The 21457-nt window shown below is 40.8% G+C and overlaps 3 protein-coding genes and 1 long non-coding RNA gene across 5 annotated transcripts; 1 reads left to right on the top strand and 3 right to left on the bottom strand.

Moving 5' to 3' along the window:
- Window positions 1-666: 666 nt before the first annotated feature.
- On the bottom strand, window positions 667-2746 carry LOC136421881 (uncharacterized). 2 transcript variants are annotated; one of them, XR_010753532.1, is made up of 3 exons: window positions 2380-2746; window positions 1744-1852; window positions 667-1507 (listed from the first exon to the last, which is right to left on the bottom strand). It is a non-coding gene; the product is annotated as an uncharacterized lncRNA (long non-coding RNA). The 2 variants fall into 2 exon arrangements; XR_010753531.1 differs by lacking the exon at window positions 2380-2746 and having other exon boundaries at window positions 1744-2369.
- Window positions 2747-4564: 1818 nt separating this feature from the next.
- Window positions 4565-7174, bottom strand: LOC136421486 (uncharacterized). The gene is made up of 4 exons (XM_066408813.1): window positions 6837-7174; window positions 6056-6205; window positions 4935-5063; window positions 4565-4693 (listed from the first exon to the last, which is right to left on the bottom strand). Exons 1-4 carry the CDS (start codon window positions 6858-6860, stop codon window positions 4565-4567), a joined length of 432 nt encoding a protein of 143 aa, XP_066264910.1. The 5' UTR covers window positions 6861-7174.
- Window positions 7175-8170: 996 nt separating this feature from the next.
- Window positions 8171-12249, bottom strand: LOC136422277 (uncharacterized). The gene is made up of 6 exons (XM_066409930.1): window positions 12170-12249; window positions 11285-11437; window positions 10749-10877; window positions 10305-10418; window positions 9622-9778; window positions 8171-9307 (listed from the first exon to the last, which is right to left on the bottom strand). The coding sequence occupies exons 1-6, from the start codon at window positions 12191-12193 to the stop codon at window positions 9018-9020; spliced, it is 867 nt and encodes a 288-aa protein (XP_066266027.1). The 5' UTR covers window positions 12194-12249; the 3' UTR covers window positions 8171-9017.
- Window positions 12250-14174: 1925 nt separating this feature from the next.
- LOC136421487 (large neutral amino acids transporter small subunit 1-like) lies at window positions 14175-19339 on the top strand. Its single transcript, XM_066408814.1, has 7 exons — window positions 14175-14646; window positions 15112-15237; window positions 15577-15682; window positions 15970-16014; window positions 16560-16683; window positions 18819-18934; window positions 19285-19339. The coding sequence occupies exons 1-7, from the start codon at window positions 14175-14177 to the stop codon at window positions 19337-19339; spliced, it is 1044 nt and encodes a 347-aa protein (XP_066264911.1).
- Window positions 19340-21457: the final 2118 nt, after the last annotated feature.

Genomic DNA, 21457 nt, shown 5'->3' on the forward strand with positions numbered 1-21457 from the left:
CGGATACTGACGGATACAGGCGGATTCGTGTAAGATATCCGACAATTTCCGCACCGGTATATGGAATATTTCCGGAAGAATCCGAAAGTAAGGTATATTCGACGAATACGGAGCCGTACACTGCACGGAAATGCCACCGATCCTGACGGATACGAACAGGAAATTTTCTGTATTTTTGGCGGATACTGACGGATACAGGCGGATCCAACCTGACGGATCCGACTAAATGCGCACTGGGATATGGAATATTTCCGGAAGAATCCGAAAGTAAGGTATTTTCGACGAATACGGAGCCGTACACTGTACGGAAATGCCACAGATCCTGACGGATGCGTACAGGGATTTTTCTGTATTTTTGGCGGATACTGACGGATACTGACGAATCCAACCTAACAAATCCGAAAATTTCCGCACCGGGATCGTGAATATTTCCGGAGGAATCCGAAAATGAGGTATTTTCGACGGATACGGAGCCGTACACTGTACGGAAATGCCAGCGATCCTGACGGATACGTGTAGGAAGTTTTCTGTATTTTTTAAAAGAAAATTGCGGATACTGACGGATACAAGCGGACTGTGATCCGGAACCTCAGATCCGGAGGAATACAAAAATAGGAATTTTCGACGGATATGGGGCCGTACATTGCACGAAATTGCCCAAGATCCTGACAGATACGTACAGTATGTATTTGCCACGGATACAGACTGATCCAACATACAGACTTTCTACAATCTTTGACATATTGTGACTCTGAATATGTTTGTATTTGCCACGAATATGTACAAATCAAACACACAAAGTTTGATAGAATGGTTGATTATTCATAAATACGCGTGCATTCTTAATTTAACGAATTATTATTCAATGACAGGAAGTTTTGGGAAAGCATGAATGTAACATCATTTCATATTTCAACATATATGCATTTCTAAGTTCAAAAACTATCAAATACAATACGGAAGTTCTATGTGGCTAAATAATCCATTTCGTTTAAGACAGGCCGAGGGACATCCACATACTCAAAGCACCTCTGCATATGCAGGTTAATGTCGGTAAATTGGGGTTGTGTAAGCACAATTGTTATAAAATGTATTACAATCAACAACCATCACATCATGGTGGTAATATTTACTGCCGTATAGTGCACTTGGACCAAAAATTTCTACATGTTCTACATATTCTACTAAAGTAATGAAAGCCTTATTTGTGGCCAGTTCTTCGTCTAAAAGATATCAGATACAAATAATTTCAAATACAGAGGTTGAAAATAGAAACTTCAAAGTAACATTATACTGTCTGAAAAACTCCCATGATGACACGCCACATTTTACACGTAAGTAGTATATGCCGTGGAACTGCATGTGTATAATCGTCCTCTCCCCATTCTATGACTACATCTGAGTTCACTTCTTCCATGCACTCTTGGTAAGGTACAGGCAAGGCTGATTTCTTCTGTATCTAGCATGTTGGACTCAGCTTGGAGTTCATCTTGTGATGAACCAGTTCCTATATGATAAAACCAAATGATGAATAAATATCATTTCACATACTTAGTATTTAAGTAAAATGTCACATGATTTTGACATAACTGTGATCAAGGAGGTTATATAGACTATATAACCTCCTTGCTGTGATGGGCTTCGTTTCATCACAGCAGCTAACTAAAAACAAGGGACAATGGGTATCCATCATGCCTGTCTCAGCTAACATTGAAGTGTACCGATGATGGACTTAAGCCTTACCGAAGGAGCCTGAGGTACTCTGAGCATCTGACAGCTGATTGCTTTGTTCCAAGCCAAGCTAAGGTCCTCACAACATGTGCTGCATTTGTGAAGGAAGTATCTGCCGATGCTGTATAGGATATATATATAAAGGGAATCAATGACAAATATTAAACATATCACATAATCACATTTGTAAAAAATGAATCTGGCATCGTTTAATTGAATACGTAAAACTTACATTCATAACTTGAATATGATATTGATCAAATATGTACAGCTACAACTTAATGCAATAATCACTGAAACACACTACTACCTCCACATAAGTTCCAGCTCACTATCCACAAACGGTGGGACCTTTGTGGGACAAATACTTATGACATTCTCTTCCGTTACAGGATATCTTTAATTATCTTTCCCTCAACCGCTTGCTATGTTGTATCTGAAACGTTAACCAGACACAAATGTCTGTTGACCATTGGCAAGAACGAACAAATTGAAAGCTATAAATTTCATAGATCCTAACGGTGTAGAAGTGCAGGTCGACTGGACAATTCTTAATGTCATGCAAATGCGATGATATGTCAAGCCACAATAGGAGGATAACTGACGTTCAAACTAGTTAGAAACATGAATTTTCCAATTTGTACTTACCAAAGGGCAGTCTCTCTAAATGATGAATCGACTCCCTACCAACTTTACAAGGGGGAGGGGGGCGACGAATATTGCATGCACGAAGAAGACTACTTCGCAATGCCGCGCGTTTGAGTTTACACCGAATCCCCTTCGACTCTCAAGTCACTAAAAATCACTGGTCGACCATGGTAGACTCTGACGATGCCATGTTAAGCACAGAGAGTGATGAAACGCCGTTCTTGTCTCCGTGCTGTTCACCGACAAAACCGTTTCTCGCGCCTGACGTCATGACACGCAGTGTCTTGTGGGAGATTGGGCACGAATCCGTATTCCGGAAACGTCAGGATTCGTCAGAATTGTTGGATCTGAGGTGCATCGGATCCAATCGGAAACGTTCCGTATCTGCTATTATGCACGATTGCGGATCCGCTGGATTTTTCAGGATCTGAGATCATGCCGTGCAGTGTGTATTTGTTGGTTAGAATCCGAAGCAACTACCGACAAACAAACAATCCGATTAATATCTCTGCCATATTGACAAATATCTGAAAACGAAGGATCCGCGCAAATATCCTCAGGTATCCGAGGCGCATCACGGATCCAGACGTATACGGCGTCGGAATTGCCGGATCTGAGCTGTACCTGGTATTTGTCTGAATTTGCTCGGAAACGTTCCGTATCTGTACCCGAAACGTATGAAGGATCCAGACGTATACGGCGCCGGAATTGTCGGATCTGAGGTGCATCGGATTCAATCGGAAACGTTCCGTGTCTGCTATAATGCATAATTCCGGATCTGCTGGATTCGTCAGGAAATGAGATCATGCCGTGCCGTGTGTATTTATTCGTCAGGATCCGAAACAACTACCGACATACAAACAATCCGAACATTCCAAATATAAAAAAAACGAGGGATCCGCACAAATATTTTCGGGTATCCGAGGCGCATCACGGATCCAGAGGAATACGGCGTCGGAATTGGTCGGATCTGCGGGCACCTCAGTATCCGAGCAGTGAACTGGGATTTTTTCGGATTCGTTCGGAAACGCCATGAGGCCCGATTCCGGATACGTGGGATCCGTCAGGATACGTGGCCATTTCGTGCAGTGTGTCCAACAAATATTGATCCCCACCGAAGATGGTCAACATCATAAAAAAAAAACACTAAGAATGGGAATGCCGTGTGTACAAGTAGAAGTGGCGCTAGTGAGGTAGCCATGAGTGAGAAGTGCACCAAAACCAGCGTTTGCTTAGATGTATTATGCATGTATGTATGTTTTACATGACAGACCACGTGGTCTTATGCTACATGCTTACAGTATTTAGACATTTGCTAATCTAATTCACCAGCCAATCCAAATTCTACCCACTTCGGCATCAATGCCAATCGTTGCAAAATTGAATGCCGATTCGATTAAATCGGAAATGATTACTTACATCTAAGCACTTACCTGGAAAAGCATATATAATATATATACAATATATTAAGTCACTTTATCCTATTGGTTTTGGCATTCCACATCCGCCAGTTTCTTGCTTTTCTAGGTACGTGCTTAGATGTAAGTAATCATTTCCGATTTAATCGAATCGGCATTCAATTTTGCAACGATTGGCATTGATGTCGAAGTGGGTAGAATTTGGATTGGCTGGTGAATTAGATTAGCAAATGTTGCCGCTTAATACTGATGGCATACATCATTCTTTTTCATTGTTCATTTTGGCGGAATATGATTTTGTTCTTTAATGCTTATATCAACAATTAACGATTTTGTAATATAAAATGAGGCATGTTTGTAAGGCCACCCGACATTTTCATATAATCTAGATGTACCTCTAGCGTCCTCCTCTTGGACCCGGTACAGAGCGGCGTCACGACACACGGGCTGCAGCTGTGATCGCAGGATGACGTCATCTTCGGGGCTAACCGGAACGGACCGGTTCAGGAAGACGAGTTGGTCAACGTCAATACTTGCAACATCATCTTCCTGTCAACAGAAGACGAAGCAACAAAATAATTGTACGTTGCTGTTGCTTGACATACGACACGTCAGTTGATAATCGCAGCTTTAGTGGCTCTTTTTTTTGCCTAGATTCTTTTTCGTTAGAACATGTGATCTATCTTTTTCTTGGCTTAAGATAACAAACGCAATCAATAACTTGAAGCTCCTGAATAACTCATAAAAGTAACAAAGCACTTAAAACATTAGATCATACTCACCGACAAGGACTTCATTGCGTCTTCCGCTTCGTCGAAGTCAAAGTCGCTTGTCTGGTTGTTCTTTTCGTCCTCCAACAGGTAACAGCTACCCCGGCGGTAGAGCACGGACAATCCCTGTGTAAATGGCATTTTATCAGAATTAAACGTCAGCTTGAAATATCCGTATGAAATATGAAATTGTATATTGGCATTGTACCACAAAAACATGTTTCTACGGTTTGTACACTTTCAGCTTTTTCCATTCAATCTTTTATTATCTTTTAAAATGTCCATTTAATCAGCTAATGATTGCTTACAATTGATAACGACATTAACCGCAAAAAAATAGACTATTGTATCATATTCTTATATCTACCTCCTTGGTTTGTATAATCTCCCCGTCCTCAGTGCTGACGTCATCCCGGTACACCACCATGCCGTTCTCCCGGTCCACCTCCACCTCCTCTGTAAACGTCTGGCCATTCACGGATGCCTTAATGGTGAACTGTTTGTGCAACAGTAACAACAAACATTTATTTAGAAATCACTATATATAGCCAACAAGTAGTTTCAATTCGAGGAGATTCTTTTTTCACAACCAGGTAATCTCACTTGCTGACGTTTCGATGTCTATGAGACACCTTCTTCAGAGCTTCTGACTGGAGTACTGCTTCTCACCGCTATAAGTAGCCAATGTAGGTGGCGCTTTTGGGACAGTGTTTTCACCGCAAAAGCGCCAACCACATCGGCTACTTATAGCGGTGAGAAGCAGTACTCCAGTCAGAAGCTCTGAAGAAGGTGTCTAACAGACATCGAAATGTTAGCAGGTGAGATTACCTGGTTGTGTAATAAGAATCTCCTATATCCTATATTCTACCAACCTGATGAAATTATTTTCGGTAGTTTCAATTCTATTTTGAATGGCCGATAATTATTTTCATATTATACATTTTGACGACAACATTTAAATGGCGTCATGCGGGGTCTTGCGGAACTGCAGCCGTCTCACCCCGGCCGTCAGCTGTAAAGGTCACGCGTATTTATGAGTCGAAACTACCATACAATAAAGTTCGTGTCTCGCTGGCTTTCACGTTAAGGGCTTACATGCGTACGGTTCAAGATTTAGGGGCGCGACGTTTTTACCGCTATGTGAAAGACACCGGGGGTCGCAGATAAATACTGTGTGTTTGTGTGTGTTTTTTATTTTTGCTATCTGTTTGGAAAAAAAGTTTCCAGCGACCAAAACAGGAATAGATGACTGTTTAAAGCCTTTGAATCGCGTTTAGAGAAATGAATAGTTGAATTTAATTTGCGGATGATATTTTGACGTCACAGATAGCATGGTTAGTTGTTTTCAATTGTTTTGTAAATTTTGCCCTCAACTTCCACACATTCGTTTATCGTACTTCTCTAGGGTACCCTACTATAATTTATTCCGCATCGATGGCAATCAGTCAACTATAGAAATCCCCGCAGGCGAAAACTGTGTTTTTCTACCTTACGTCCGCATTTCCCCCGGAAGTACGTCATCAGTCCACCAGCCGCCACTGCGCAGGTCACAAGCAGCAAGGCTACAGCCAATCCCGCGGCGATCCTGAAACGAGGCTGGAACCTGGTTTTTCCGGTTTTCTTGTCCTCTGGGTCTATCTGTCAACAACAGTGGAACAATGGCAGCTATGAATTTTTGTGCACGCCCTTTTTGACTATCTTTCATAAAAACAACCAAGTAAATACTACAGATACTTCTCAACTGCTAGCTACCTATTGTAAATATCAGGTTGAAAATAGATTACATTGTTTCTTATTTAGCTCTTTTGAAGGTGGATGTAACCAGCTAGCTACAGTCAGACATAACTCTAAATCCCGAAAAACTTTGAAATTGAATTTCTGAAAGCTGTGGTTATTTAAGTGAATCTAAACTAAGGCAGCTTGTAGTGAGGGGACTTAAATTAGAGTAATAAGTCAGGTTGAGACATCATCTTAATTAGGTGGTGTAACTGTGGAAGGAATAAGTTTGTCTACAAAGCGACGACTGACATACATGTATGCACAGCGTCGAAAAGTATGCCAACTTTTAACTTCTAGTGTAACGCGTAGATCCCTAGTGGCTTTTAACCCCCTACCATAACAATTCTGTCTTTTGTGGGCAAATGCGGCGGCCATAGTAAACTAAAAAGGATGGCACCAAGCCTATGATTCTACACCGCCCATGTGACGACGAGCGAACGTGCTGCTGGATTGTGACGCAGTACTGAAAATAAACAAAATGTACACTTACTTTGACTTCAGGTTTCTGATCCATGATGGCTTCTTTTAGATCAGTTGCGCCTGATTCAGACAGTGACAAACTTTAAGTTCCGACCGCCTGCACGGGGTTATAACTGTGGTATGCACTGTCGAGAACAACAACTACACCTATTATCCTAAGGCTTGCATAATTATTTCACATGATTGAAAAATTTCTTTGTTCTGTGGATCATAGACTTGAATAGCCCCTAGCTCATTTCTGATTTCTTTCTTGACCTCCGCTAACGTCATGATTATGGACGTTTGCTAAGAGAATCTTAATGACAAACGTTTTAACGTAAACAATGCAGAACATAAAATCATGCATTACACAACATGACAAGAAGGTAGTCTCTTTGTCGTCTCTGTGAAAAATGCCAATGGGCTCAAACCTGTTGCTGAGATACTGTGACCTACGAATTCCATTTTTGACCTCTACAAATGTCATGTTGCGATGGTACCTTATTAGGTGTGCCAATGTGTTTTCAAATCATTCAAGACATGAAAAATGTAGGCAATTCGCCACACTGTTCATCTATTTGGTTAAAAATCAATAGCACTGGCATCCCTAAGTTAAAGGCAAACATTAAAAAGATGAGAGGCTTTCTTTGTGCATGCCACAAGTATCATCCAAATGTTCGTTCATGAAAGCACTGAAGCGGAAATTGTAAACATACTACCCCAGATATGGTATATATACCAACGAAGTCTAAACGTGATCTAAAGGTAAAGGATACTAGTTTTGACAGGTTTTCACGTCAAATCGAAGCTGTCAGAATTTAAGAAATAGTCGATTAGCAACCTAGATCGTCTTTTACAGAAAAACACCATCACTGAGAAAACCAGCATTTGCAAGCAAACGCAGGGTATTTCACTCCCATTTCTTCCCAGTGCAAATTAAAGATGTAACAGAGGCATGAGAATTTCCTCGAGGCCTCGTAATAAAATGTATTATTTAGGTAAGATTTTATCTTGTAAGATACGTGTCAAACAATGTTTGACCCTTTAGTGAGACGACAATTACGTCGAAGATAGCATGCTCTATTGGTACCTTTTGTAAATCAGGTCCAAAGCTCGGCCTACCGACCCGAATCTGTTGTATACAATGCATAATTATATAAAGCCGAACGGCGCCTGGTCTACTGTACTGCAGCAGCAACCGTGGGGATTTTAGATAATGTTAATAAGGATAAAATGATCTCCAAAATCAACACTTCGACCAATTCAGACAAACAAAAACATACCACATTCACATTGCCATGAGAATATGCATCTTTAGTGTTCTTGAATCAGTATTTTCATATGTGTAGGGTGACACAATGATAAAACTGGAAGCCCTCAAATTTGTTTTTTATACCTTTATTCCAAGACAAACCACCATTGAATTATTGCTACATTGAAGTAACAGAGCAATCAGAAACAGAATTTGTTGATACAACAAAAATACCCCTCAAGAAAAAACATGAAACAAACAAGCGAACGACCTGGCGTAAGCGGTATGGTTAGTTTAGTTTAAAAGTTTCTGTCAAATCTTTTATATAAAACTAAAATGTCAACTTAGACATTAGATACCTATTTACCCCATAATACTAGTACACACTACATCTTTAATAAGATATACTAGAGCAAAAAGGATATTGTGTTCCGTTTATATAAATGATACTTTTGCCATTTCCACAATCAAATCAAAACAAGAATACATGCATTTTATTTGGAATACGAAGCAACCTTTATTCTATGAGATTACTACAAAGGTATAATGAATATACAAATGCTCAGCTAAGGTTACTGTTAACATTTCTGTCAATTCTTTTCGTTAAAGCTAAAATGCCAAATGAATACTAACTCTATATACCCCATAATACAAAATACCTAGCATGTTTATCTAGCTATTATAGAGCATAAGAGAATTACGTTTCTACGTATATAATATTTATGTATATAAAGCATTATAGCTATAATATTTGTTGACATTAAAGCCATTTAGTCGTCTACATCAAAACTACACATCAAAAGTTTAGAACTGTGTAATCAAATACTAGAGTGCTATTATTCATAATCAGGATAAAGAATTAAGTTTTTGAGAAGAGAAAAAGAAGAAAGAGGGCCACAGATAAAGACTCTAAGAGAGGGCGTGAAGGCAAACGGCATCTCTGCATATATACCCCGGGAATCAATCGCAAGAAGTCATGAATTTATAGCATCTGCACGACCTACTGCACTGAAATTGGCAGGAACACCGGCGGCGCCAACCCCAGCGGTACCTATACCAGTACCGGTAACATCGTCCAACATACAAAAGCCTAGGTAAAATCATGCATGTTGTAGGTTCATCTTCCACACCGTCATCCACATCGTCCAAGCCAACGGGAGCCTGAGCGTCCGGTAAGGCCCAGCGCCGCTTGACACGACTTTGCGATGTTTCCATCATATCTCCATCGTCATTTTCCTGTCCCAAATAATCTGAAATCCAGTCAAGTTTACAGAGTTATCTTATCTAAACATATTGCAATCATCTATCAACCACATAATAATAGATACTGCAAATAAGACTAACGTCAGTAGTGAAGGATGACACGTTATTAGTTACATGTAAGACAAAAACTTTAACGAACGATAGCAAATGGGACTCTGAGTAGATCGGGAGCTTTGAAAAGTGATTACGAATTCAACCAATTGCTCGCTATTAGTTCTTGTTGTATACTAATGAGACCTGCACTATAATTTAGAATTTTACTATGTTCAGACCGAGGTAAGATTGGTGTTAATAGTTTTACCTCTAGCGTCCTCCTCTTGGACCCGGTACAGAGGCGCGTCATGACACACAGGCGGCAGCTGTGGTCGCAGGATGACGTCATCTTCAGGACTAACCAGAACTGACCGGTTCAGGAAGACGACTCGGTCAACGTCAAAGCTCGGCACGTCACTGTCATCCTTTCGAAAATGATTAAATCAATAATATCATTAGTTTCTTTTTCTCGACTAAGGCTTTCAGAAAGGCGAATATGTTCATTTTCATATATGAGGAGGTGCCTCGAACACGTTAAACAGCCTCATTACCCTACACATTGGGTACCTGCCTGTGGCACTGGCTGCAAATACACCTGACATTATTATTATATCATTATATTAGGTCACGGCAAGTAAATTTTATGGATGACATCCTCTGCAGACTCTGAAGTCGTGATTGAATATGAACATCAATCATGATCATGAGGAATTATCGTTCTTTGCTAGCATGCTATTGACAGGTCATGAAAGCAAAAAGACACACGCAAACGTTTATACTTAGTCTATTATTGTATATAGTGCCAGTAACCTATTGTTACAGCAAAGTCAGACACAGTTTACTGACGCATGTATGTTTTTCCTATGTTTTTATCATGTATTTGCAATTAGCCCACGGGCATGAACTTGCAATAAACTTCTTCTATTATCATTTGAACATTATGGTACTTACAGATAAAGACTCCATCGCAGCCTCCGCCTCATCAATGTCAAATTCGCTCGTCTGGTTGTTCTTTTCGTCCTCCATCAGATAGCAGTTGCCTCTCTGGTAGAGCACGGACAATCCCTGTCACAAAGTCAACCAGATGACATTCCTATTACGATGATTCAATAGCCTAGTACATAACAAAGTTTTTTGGTCTACAGCCCGTAGTTTGCAATGTAGTCATTTTTCAATTACATTTTTTCTTTAATTTCTTACATTCTGTTTCTTTTACCCATGGTGGCCCAACTCAGCGTGAGACAGTGCAGTGGGACCCTTGTCATTTTTTGTTTTGCCTTTTTTAAAAAGTGATCTATTGATTCGATCAACTCCATTCAAGTAACAGAAAAATACAGACTTTTATCTTAGATCTGAAGCCCCACGCTTTAACTGATGGGTAATGTTGCTACCCACCTCTTTGGTTTGTATGATCTCCCCGTCCTCAGTGCTGACGTCATCACGGTACACCACCATGCCGTTCTCCCGGTCCACTTCCACCTCCTCTGTGAACGTCTGGCCATTCATGGAGGTCTTTATGGTGAACTGTGCGCACAATAATAATAATAGAAAATTTAAAAAAAAAATCCATAATATTATGTACGTCGATGAAGGTTAGACATCCAAGTAATAAGGAACAAGCAAGGTAACTATTACTCAAGCAACTGGTTAGATTTTGGCATTCAAAAGTTCCTTGTTATTGTTACCTTGCTTATTCCTAATGTAGCCACAAAGTATGCATATTGTTTTGATTTCACAATTCTATCCAAACAAAAGGTCCGATGACAAAGTAAACTTTCATTTACTGGCTGTAAACTTACAAAAACAAAGAGCAACTGTATCGACCGTCCACATTTAAACCGCGTTCCTGCTTATGTTGTGCACAACATGTCAGAATTAACAGCGTCAAAAATAAACAAATATATGATAAACAAACAAACAAGAAGTCACACCCGTTTATTTCCGCATTTCCCCCGAAAGTACATCATCAGTCCACCGGCCGCCACTGCGCAGGTCACAAGCAGCAACCCAACAGCCAATCCCACGGCGAGCCTGAAACGAGGCTGGGACCAGGTTTTTCCGGTTTTCTTGGCCTCGGGTTCTATCTGTCAACGGCAGTGTAACAGTTGCCACTATTGATATTTGTACACGCCCCTTTTTGACTATCTTTGAGAAAAACAACCAGGTAAAGACTGGGGTGATTCACAACTGCTAGCTAGCTGCTCGCATACATCAGGTTGAAAACAGTGCTTCTTATTTCGCTGTTTTCTATGTGTGAGGTATCCAGTCAGACATACCTCTTAGACATGTCATCAATTCAGTGATGATAAACAAAATTTTCAATTGAATTTTGTAGAAAAAAAGTTTTTCTGTCAAATAATCTCACAGCTTGAAAGCTCTCTGAAATAAGGGAGGAGCCTTTAACGAGAATGAGCCCGATGAATAAGTCTACGACATGCTTTTCCTTATATGCTACATGCTAGAATGTGGTAGAAAGAAAGGGGTCTGCGATGAACCTATGCACAGTACTAGTGTGGACAAGTATGCCAGATTTTGGATTTCTAGTGATCCGCAAAGATCCCTAGCCTAGTTTCTTCGTGACCTTCTTTGCCTTCCTTCTCTCCGTTTCGTGGAGCCTATTAAAGCGCTGGCTTTAAGACATTTTACTAGCCCGGGTGCTCAAGTAGGGAAGCGAATATGGGAGCCCGGCTGGTAAACTAAATAGAATCATTATATTCACGATATATGATTCTACACCGTCAACGTTCCGGGGAACGTGTGATGAGCATCAGATTATGTTTTGACTCAATGGTGAGAACAGAAAAATGTGCACTTACTTTGACTTCAGGTTTCTGATCCATGATGGCTTCTTTTCGATCTTTTGCGTCCGATTCCAACAAATATCAACTACAAGTGCCGACCGTCTGTGCGGGGCTACAGCTCAGGTATGCAGTCGAGAACAATGCCAGCACCTTATTAGGCTTGGTATAATTACGTCAGTCGGCGGAGGGGAAGGGAATCTCTTTGTTCTGTAGATCAAAATTTCAATAGCCAGAAGCTTGTTGGCAGGATACCACAATCTTCTAATTTCTCTCTTGACCTACGCTTGCGTCATAATTATCTAAGTTTGCTAAGAGAATCTTCAATGACCAAACTTAAACAATGCAAAACATTAAGGTATGTATTACACAACTTGACAACAAGGTAATCTCTTTATCTTCTCTGTGAAAAATGCCAATGTACTCGAAATTGTTGGTAAGCTACCATGACCTACGGATTCCATTTTTGACCTCTACAAAGGCCATGTTGCGACGGTCCCTCATTAGGGGAACCAAGGTGTTTCAAAATACTTCAAGTCTTCAAAACATTGAAATATAAACAGTTCGCCACACAGTCTATCTCCTTGATTATAAAAATTATAGTAACTACCCTAATTAGAGAGGGGATTGTTGATGTAAAGAAATTGGAGGCTTGTTGTGTGTAATAGGTATCAGGCACCAAGCCAACGACAGCGCTGAAGCGGAAATTGTAAACATACTATCTCAGGAGGGTTTTAAATCTAACGAAGTCTAAACGTACTCTGGGGGTATATGATTCTTGTTTCTACGGATTTTCACGTCAAATAAAAACTGTGAAAAATTAAGAAATAGTCGATTAGCGACTTAGATCATCGATTGCAGAAAGAGCAAATTAATGATAAACCCAACATTTGCGAGTAAATGCAGGGTATTTCACGCCCAATCTTTCCCCAGTGCAAAATGTAACTTGTGCATGATAATTTCCTCATCAACAGATGTATCAATTTGGTAGGCTTTTATAATGTAAGATACGTGTAGAACGATTTTATCTTGCGAAATATGTGTCATCCAATGTATCCAATTTTTCGGTGAGTATGAGACAAGATTTATTTGGTAGGTAGCACGGTCCATTGATTAAGCTGGTGTGTTACGTTTCAGGGTGGTTAAACCAGCTATACAGATACGAATACAGAAGACGCATTTTGTAGAGCAGGTCTAAAGCTTCACCTACCGACCCAAATCTGTAGTACACCCACCTCTCACTGGACCCGCGGCACGCTGGCGACATCGCTGCGGCCGATCGAATCGACAAAGCACTCAACGAATTTCATCCAAAAAAAAACGAATCTTTTTAAACTTTGTGTGTTTTGGCATCTTTTTGGCCATACTTGTACGTTTTGAATGATATTCCCATTATAAAGTCAAGGGTAAAGAATGTACTGGTGGGCATGAGGACAAATTAAAGTTATCATTTACTCATTTATTCCGTGAAACGTGGTAATACCAAGTCAACATTTATTCTTATTCATATGCACATTGCGATGTGTGAGACCGTCATTTCCTTACAAAGATATCAATCCATCTCTCCATATACTTCAATTTCTCTTTGTCTCTCTCTTTGCATCATGAAATCAATGTATATATAGCATGCGCACTAGGCTAGGTTTTACGAAACTTTCCGATAATGCCATGTATGTCTTTGATATTTTGCCGGTCACCTTCACTGACTTATTTGACTTATGTGGAGTGTCAGACATGCTCCGCCACTCTGTCAGCCCAGAATCGTCTGTCCTCCATTGCCTTCTCCAATGACTCAAAACAATATCCCTATTTTTCATGGAGATAATGAAGCCCTGCTGGGCAGGGTATTGGAAACCGCAGCCGCCAACATGTTCCCCCCCAGTGAGATAGGGCTTTAGTGGGCCACGCAGTATTGAGTATTAACACAAGCCAGGTGCGGTCATTTCAGGACACTGACCTTCAGTCCTAACCTGCCCGTGTCCTAACTCGACCTCAGTAAACATAAGTGCCAAACGAAGACAACATGGAAGAAAGCGGGAGCAAACCCGAAGAGCTTGCAAGGAAACAATCTGAACCGGCGACTGGCGTCCGTCTGAAAAGGCAACTGACCCTAACCAACGGGGTAGCGACCACAGTGAGCATTATCATCGGGTCGGGGATCTTCTTATCACCGAAGGGAGTCTTGCGGGGGACCGGTTCCGTGGGCTTGTCTCTCATCGTGTGGAGTTTGAGCGGGGTGCTGTCCCTACTCGGAGCGCTTTGCTATGTGGAGCTTGGCACGACCATCCCCAAGTCGGGCGGAACCTACACGTATCTATACGAGATTTTTGGACCGTGGGTGGGCTTTATGAGAGTGTGGCAGAGGTTTCTCCTCTCGGCCCCTGCAGGCCGCGCCGTTATGTCCATCACCATTGCAAACTACGCGCTGTATCCCTTCTTCGCACCTTGCCCTGTACCTTACCTGGCCACACGGCTGATTGCGGCAGCTTCTATGGGTATGTGCGTCCTTTTTACTGCATGAAAAATTGAGATGTTGTTTTGGGTGTGTCTGTGTTTCCTGACTTTTGTACTTAGCTTAACTTAAGAACTTCTTCGTGTATTGTGATGATATTTGGTATGTGGGTAGGTGTTGGGAAGACGAAGGTCAAGGTCGATTTTGTGCACCCTGGTGTGTGACCTTGGTACTGCAGCAGAACTTCCGTTTTTTCGTATCTTTTGACCTGGACGTGCTATGGTCTTGATTTTTTGGTGGCAGGTAGCTTGTGATGTAAGGAAGAAGTGGTGTAGGTTTCCTCTGGAACTGCACGGGCGCTTTTTCCACTGCAAAGTATAGAGACGAGCTACATGTAATACACGGCGGTTCAGTGCTCAATCATACTGTTTTTCTGAGCTACTTCGCGGTGTAATTTATTCAAAACGAGACAAAAACAGCATTAACAGTATCAAACTGTATATTTCAGCTTTGATAGGCTTTCTCAACTACTACAGTGTCCGCTTGGCGGCGCAAATGAACAACGCCCTGACGCTCCTGAAGGTTGGAGCACTCGGTATCATCATAATCTTCGGTGGGATTCAGCTCGCTAGAGGTTAGTGGTATTGAAAGAATGAATGAATAAATGAATGAATGTATGTTATGTATTACATATCAGTGCCCATAGACTATATACGGTGACGTTTAACCTGCACCAATGAATGTATTTGTCACAATAAGGTCGTTCCCTTTCCTAGTACGCATGCGCGAGGTCAAAGGTGAAAGACCCTGATTTGTAAACAGCTCTAATCTCGACCATTGTATCGATATGCATAACAATGTCTAGGCATATTATGTTTAGGTCTCAGGGTCCTTCACCTTTGACATATTACCCACAATGCATGTCGCTGCGCATGCGTACTCGGAACCGTGAAACACAAACGATATTTTCCAGGGCAAACAGAAAACTTGGAGCCAACCAAGGCCTTTGAGGGAACCACCTCTTCTGTTGGGGATGCCGTGGTGTCGTTTTACTCAGCACTGTGGGCGTTTAATGGATGGTGAGTTTAAAGCTGTACTATGTAGGAATTTAGGCCCAAGACTTAAAACATTCTTGTGAACAAATCTTAATGTGTAGGACATGTGCTATCACTTTTCAGTATATTTTCATCATTATGTTGTCTATTTTTGGTGTTTGTGTACTGTGAAGGAAATACATCAAAGGGATCTTGAGTTATAGCTTCGAACACAACCCTAACGATAACAGTACCCCCACGAAGGAGGTTTACTGCCTTCACGGATGTAATAATGTCTTGTTGATGGGTTTTGTTTTGTTTTGTCACTACAGGCAAGCCCTCAATGCTTTGATCGAAGAGGTGATCAATCCAACAAGGTATGAGAAATGACACTTTAAGCTTTAGATAATCTTAACTCCGTGAAATACATCTACACTTTCTCTTCTTAAATTACATCAAGACTTTCTTTGGACAAAAGAAAAATAGAGATATCAAGCCAAAAAAATGTTGAGTGGCGTTTCTATATCGTTATGGAACATCTATAGCAACAGTTATACAACAAACTAACGGTACGCATATATGATAGATTAAGTAAGGTAATGCACTGTACATTGACTATACACAAGCTTTGATATTCAATTCGCAGTACATTTCCCCCTACACACACACAGAAGGAAAGCACTGTTGTAACTTTTTCTAATAGCATGAAAGTCTCTCAACTGGGACGGGGAGTGGTATCGACTTCCGACGAACTTTGACCCTGTGCTGACGTCACACATGTGTAATCACGTGTCTTCAGGACCTGGGTCAGATAGTTAATGAAGACCGGGTGATTTGTTCGGACATTCCGGTGACTCAATTTTCTTGAGTTCGATAACAGTTATATTTTCCATAACTTCTTGTTGCCCTATGACGTCCCCAGAAACCTGGTCTTGACCATAGTGATATCGATGCCGATCGTCACAACCATCTACCTGCTCACGAACATCGCGTACTTCACCGCCATGACTCCCGCAGAACTGCTCGCATCTGATGCCGTCGCAGTAGTAAGTAATAGATATAGAATACAACACGGTGTGTTCCGTATCGCCCGAGGTACCGCGGAAGACCGGGTAATGCGGAATACACCGTGTTGTATAATATTTTATTCATGTCATACCCACCCGAAAAAACATTTTATTGCAAAATGCTCCAGAAGTTTAAAAAATTTGGTGTCCTCCCACAAAGAATTTTAACAGCGGTAATTCCAACGTCCGAATCCGCTATTCGACTTTTCGACGGCGGCAATTCTGACTGGTTCCCTTTGCACTGCATAGGTGTCGCTGCTGACAGATGAGGTCCCAATAATGGATTATTTACATATATACAGATATAGTCGATGCGATGTTTACAATGTGATCCCTGACGTGAAGGAATGTATTATATACATAAATGTTGCCAAGTCACATTAACACAGCAACAATATCACATACTTCCCTGAGGATTGCCATGCGGAATCATCAGACGGTAACCGAAACGACGTCGCTGTGAATAAAACACTCGGTTGTGTACAAAAACATTTTATTTAATAACATATCAACCTATAGTAGTTCTTACATTTTGTTTTGTCAGACGTTTGGTAATCGTCTTCTGGGAGTTATGAGTTGGGTCATACCTTTGGCTGTCGCAGTTTCTACTTTTGCAAGTCTTTTAATCGGCCACCTGGCTTTTTCAAGGTAAGTACGAATAAGGCGTAATTAAACTTTACAAAGCAGTTGTAACATAGAAGATAGAGGCTCCTAATGTCAAAATTCTTTTTAGTCATCTCTCCAAACTTTTGAAAATCAAGGTGACCTGAAAGCTCTTAATGATAGTTTTGTAAATGGCTTTGCCACTACTCATTGTGAGAACTTCAATTCAGTTTTGTGCTGTGTTCTATTCTGCAAATACACCATTACTGAAGTACGATTAAAGGAGGAATATAGCCTGTTTCATGTTTGCTTTGTCACATAACAGCTTTTTCTCTGAAGGGTTTATATGGTAGCGGCAAGAGACGGGATCATGCCGCGAATCCTGTCAATGATCCAGGTGGACCGACTGACACCCGCACCAGCTGTTATACTGCCGGTACGAACAAGCTAGATTATCATTATTATTATTAAAGGGTACATAACGTTATAATCAGAAGTATATATATGTTGTATATATACTGTAGGCATGTTAGCATAAGACCATGGATTTGTAATGCAAATCATACATACATATATCAGAATTAGCAGTAGTAATGACAGTTGTGTTAATGTCTATAACAGTTGTGGTAAAACTAGTAATGGTGATAGTTCTTGTAGCAATAGGTGGTTCTTGTAGCAATAGGTTGGTGCCGAAGTTCGGAGCATGATCCGAAATGAAGTACTCGGGTATCACCCTAGCGGGTGAGAGTTCCGAGGGAAGCATTGTCGATAAGAGGTAGGGGAATTTTACCTGTACAATGAACCTGTAAAATTGAACATACATGTAGCGTCTGTCTTCTCCGTCACGACCAGCGGAAGAATAGCTCTTTAGTGAGCTAAACTGGTTCGAGATCAAACTGGTTCGAGATCAGTGAATAAAAATACTCTTTTTTTCACAACCAAGTGATTTATTCAACCGACATTGATCATCTGTCACCTTCATCAATGTAATTCTGACTGGTTCGCGTTGCGCTGCAGGACAGGTGTCGCTACTTATAGATGCGTTCCCAAACGCAAAGTATTCACATTTACAGTTTGGGAACGCATCTGCAAGAAGCGACACCTGTGCTGCAGTGTAATGTGAACCAGTCAGAATTACCTCGATGAAGGCGAGTGACAGATGGTCACCAAAACGTCGGTTGAATAAATCACAAGGTTGTATAAAAAGAGTCTTTTTTTATTCAGTGACTTACCAACCTGATGAAACTATTTACTGGTTCGAGATCAAACTGGTGCGAGATCAAACTGGTTCGAGATCAAACTTGTTCGAGATCAAACTGGTTCGAGATCAAACTGATTCGAGATCAAACTGGTTCGAGATCAAACTGATTAGAGATGGAACTGATTAGAGATCAAACTGGTTCGAGATCAAACTGATTCGAGATCAAACTGGTTCGAGATCAAACTGATTCGAGAGCAAACTGGTTCGAGATCAAACTGGTTCGAGATCATTTTCACGTTTTTTTCTGCAGATTCTCTTGAGCCTGATCATGCTGATACCGGAAGACGTGTACAAGCTGCTGAGTCTGCTCGGGTTCGTTAGCTGGCTCAGCTATGCCGTGGTGGTCAGCGGTCTGCTGTGGTGGCGGTACAAGAAACCAGATCTGCCGAGACCCATAAAGGTGGTACATAGGGGTGGCTTATGGCTGGGGGGGGGGGGGTGTGATGTCTTAGTTAGTTAAAATCCTCCCACACCATAATTGATGTATAGGGCGGTGCCCATCTCCGTTTCATAGCCCTGGGGCCACACTGTGGTGCAATCACTGTAGCAGGGGGCTAGTCCACTGGCAGTGAAGTGTGTTTAACTTCCATACTGTTTCATTATAAGTATGTACCATTTTTATAAAGTCTTTGGTATGACTCAATGCGCCTCTTGTCCAGAGGTGCCCTACCTGGGACTAGAACCCCAGACCTTCTGGTCCAAGTAATTTGAACCAGATGTGGCAGAGTAGCAAAGGCGCAGACCACTACACCACAGGGACACCCCGGGTGATGTCTTAAAAATACTTTATTCATGCTATCGTCCAGGATTTATCTAAATGGACTTGAATAGCAAATTTAAGTACATAATGACATGTGACAACCCATGTATGGTATACATTGGGAGGTATATCAAAGAATGTCTATACGTTAGAAACTCCTCCAATGATTGTAAAATTCCATTGTCATCCCATAATACTACACCATATTGTATCAGATAGACTGATTAGCCTAACAGAATGTTATCTATCTACCCGTGAATGCCATACTTTGTACCTTGTACAATTGTTGTGCAATAAAGTTATTATTATGTCTGTGTATGATAGTATAACTCATAGAATACAACACGGTGCATCGTTGGGACATTGTTGTATTTTTTCTATATCATACCTATCTGGAAAAAAATTCAATGCGAAATGCACTAGAAGTTGAAAGGCTTTGGTGTCCTCGAAAATAAAAGTAGCAACATCGATTCCAACGTCTGAATCTTGTATTCTTATTTTGGGTTGCTTCTGATTTCCAGTTGAACCTGGCCATTCCTGTGATTTTCGTCTGCCTGTGCCTGTTCATGGTGGTGGTGTCATTTATGTCTGCCCCGGTGGAGTGCGGCATTGGTGTCGCCGTCCTGTGCAGTGCCATACCGGTCTACGCCATCTTTGTACACTGGGAATACAAGCCAGCCTGGTTCCTGTCCTTCGAAGGTCAGAATTTGCCCTTTTCTATCAAACACTGCACGACAAGTGGGTTTTTCTAATGATTAAGAATGCAATGTAATGCTTCGGTCGCAATTGGGGAAAAAGGCCCTGTCGGGCAGTTTACCTCTTTTTTTTTGCATTTTCGGGCATTACCCCTATGTATTTTATTTTATCATCTTTATTTCAATTTCCACAGTATAATAGACATAAGCGTCAAACAGAGCTAGTTTGTACATTTTCAAGCTTTTTCACGGTACAATGATTTACAAGTAGTGGTGCGAGAGTATAGATAACTAGATTAAATGCATGTTCTAGCATTACTATTCAGATCGATAACATTCTTGGGAATAAGCATATAAATAGCATGACAGCATTTAAATAAAGCTGTTTGATAATTTTCCATTACGTAAAACATGCGTTCTTGTGCATTACCCCTACGTGGCCCCACGGGTTAGTTTCACATGCTAGGCACTTAGGGGACACTGAAATAAAACTGAGTCAAAGTCCCGGTCAGAAAGATTCCAGAATATATTCATCATAAAGGGTGTGCCATTTCCTACTGTATATATGTCATCTGCCAGTGGAAAAGGGCATAGACATCACCATACTGATAATCATAGAATCTCTAAAGATTCCATGGAGGTATAAGGTCTTCAGTTTCTTGTTTTATCATCAGTTATCTTTTTTAAATCTTTCAGCCTACGTCACTTCTCGTCTCCAACTCATTCTGCACGTCGTGCCACAAGATCCAGCACTGAAGATAAACTGATCTATTTATTGTTTGGGCAGACATACGTATATTATATAGTGGTGCGTACCTAAACCCCGGACCTGTTCCGGACCTGTTCCTAACCCTAGTAGGTTCAAGTCCAAAAAAACCTAAACATCTGGAATTAAGTCCGGACTTGAAAAAAAATCTCTAGCTTTTACACTCCTTTTTGATTTAAACCATCTGAAAACTTCCTTAGATCGTGAAATTTGCACTGGAAAAATGTGAAAACATTGCTGTCTTTTGTTTATAACTGAAATTGCATGTAAAATATGTGCCAACATGCAATTTTACATGAAACAGGAAAAAATATTCGTAGCACACATATTACATTGTTTCCAGTCCGGACTTTCAAGTCCAAACCTAAACCTAAACTCGGGTTTAGGTACGCACCACTACGTATATACGTATAGGGGCTTACCTTCTGAGAAATACAAAATGACGACACAGTTCCTACATAATGCATGATACAATCAACGTAATCAATCTTATGCTATCTTGGTATACAACTGCTGTTTATAATGTCTATATCACTAGGCTCATGAATTCTTTGTGTATTCAATACCGAGCTGAATTATCATAGGCCATAAGTTTTTTTTTAATATTGTCGGGGAAAGTTATTTAATTTTCTTTTTCAAGTAGTGCTTGTATTACATAATGCACATGT

This window comes from Branchiostoma lanceolatum, chromosome 16, assembly GCF_035083965.1.
Source record: "Branchiostoma lanceolatum isolate klBraLanc5 chromosome 16, klBraLanc5.hap2, whole genome shotgun sequence".
Lineage (NCBI taxonomy): Eukaryota > Metazoa > Chordata > Leptocardii > Amphioxiformes > Branchiostomatidae > Branchiostoma > Branchiostoma lanceolatum.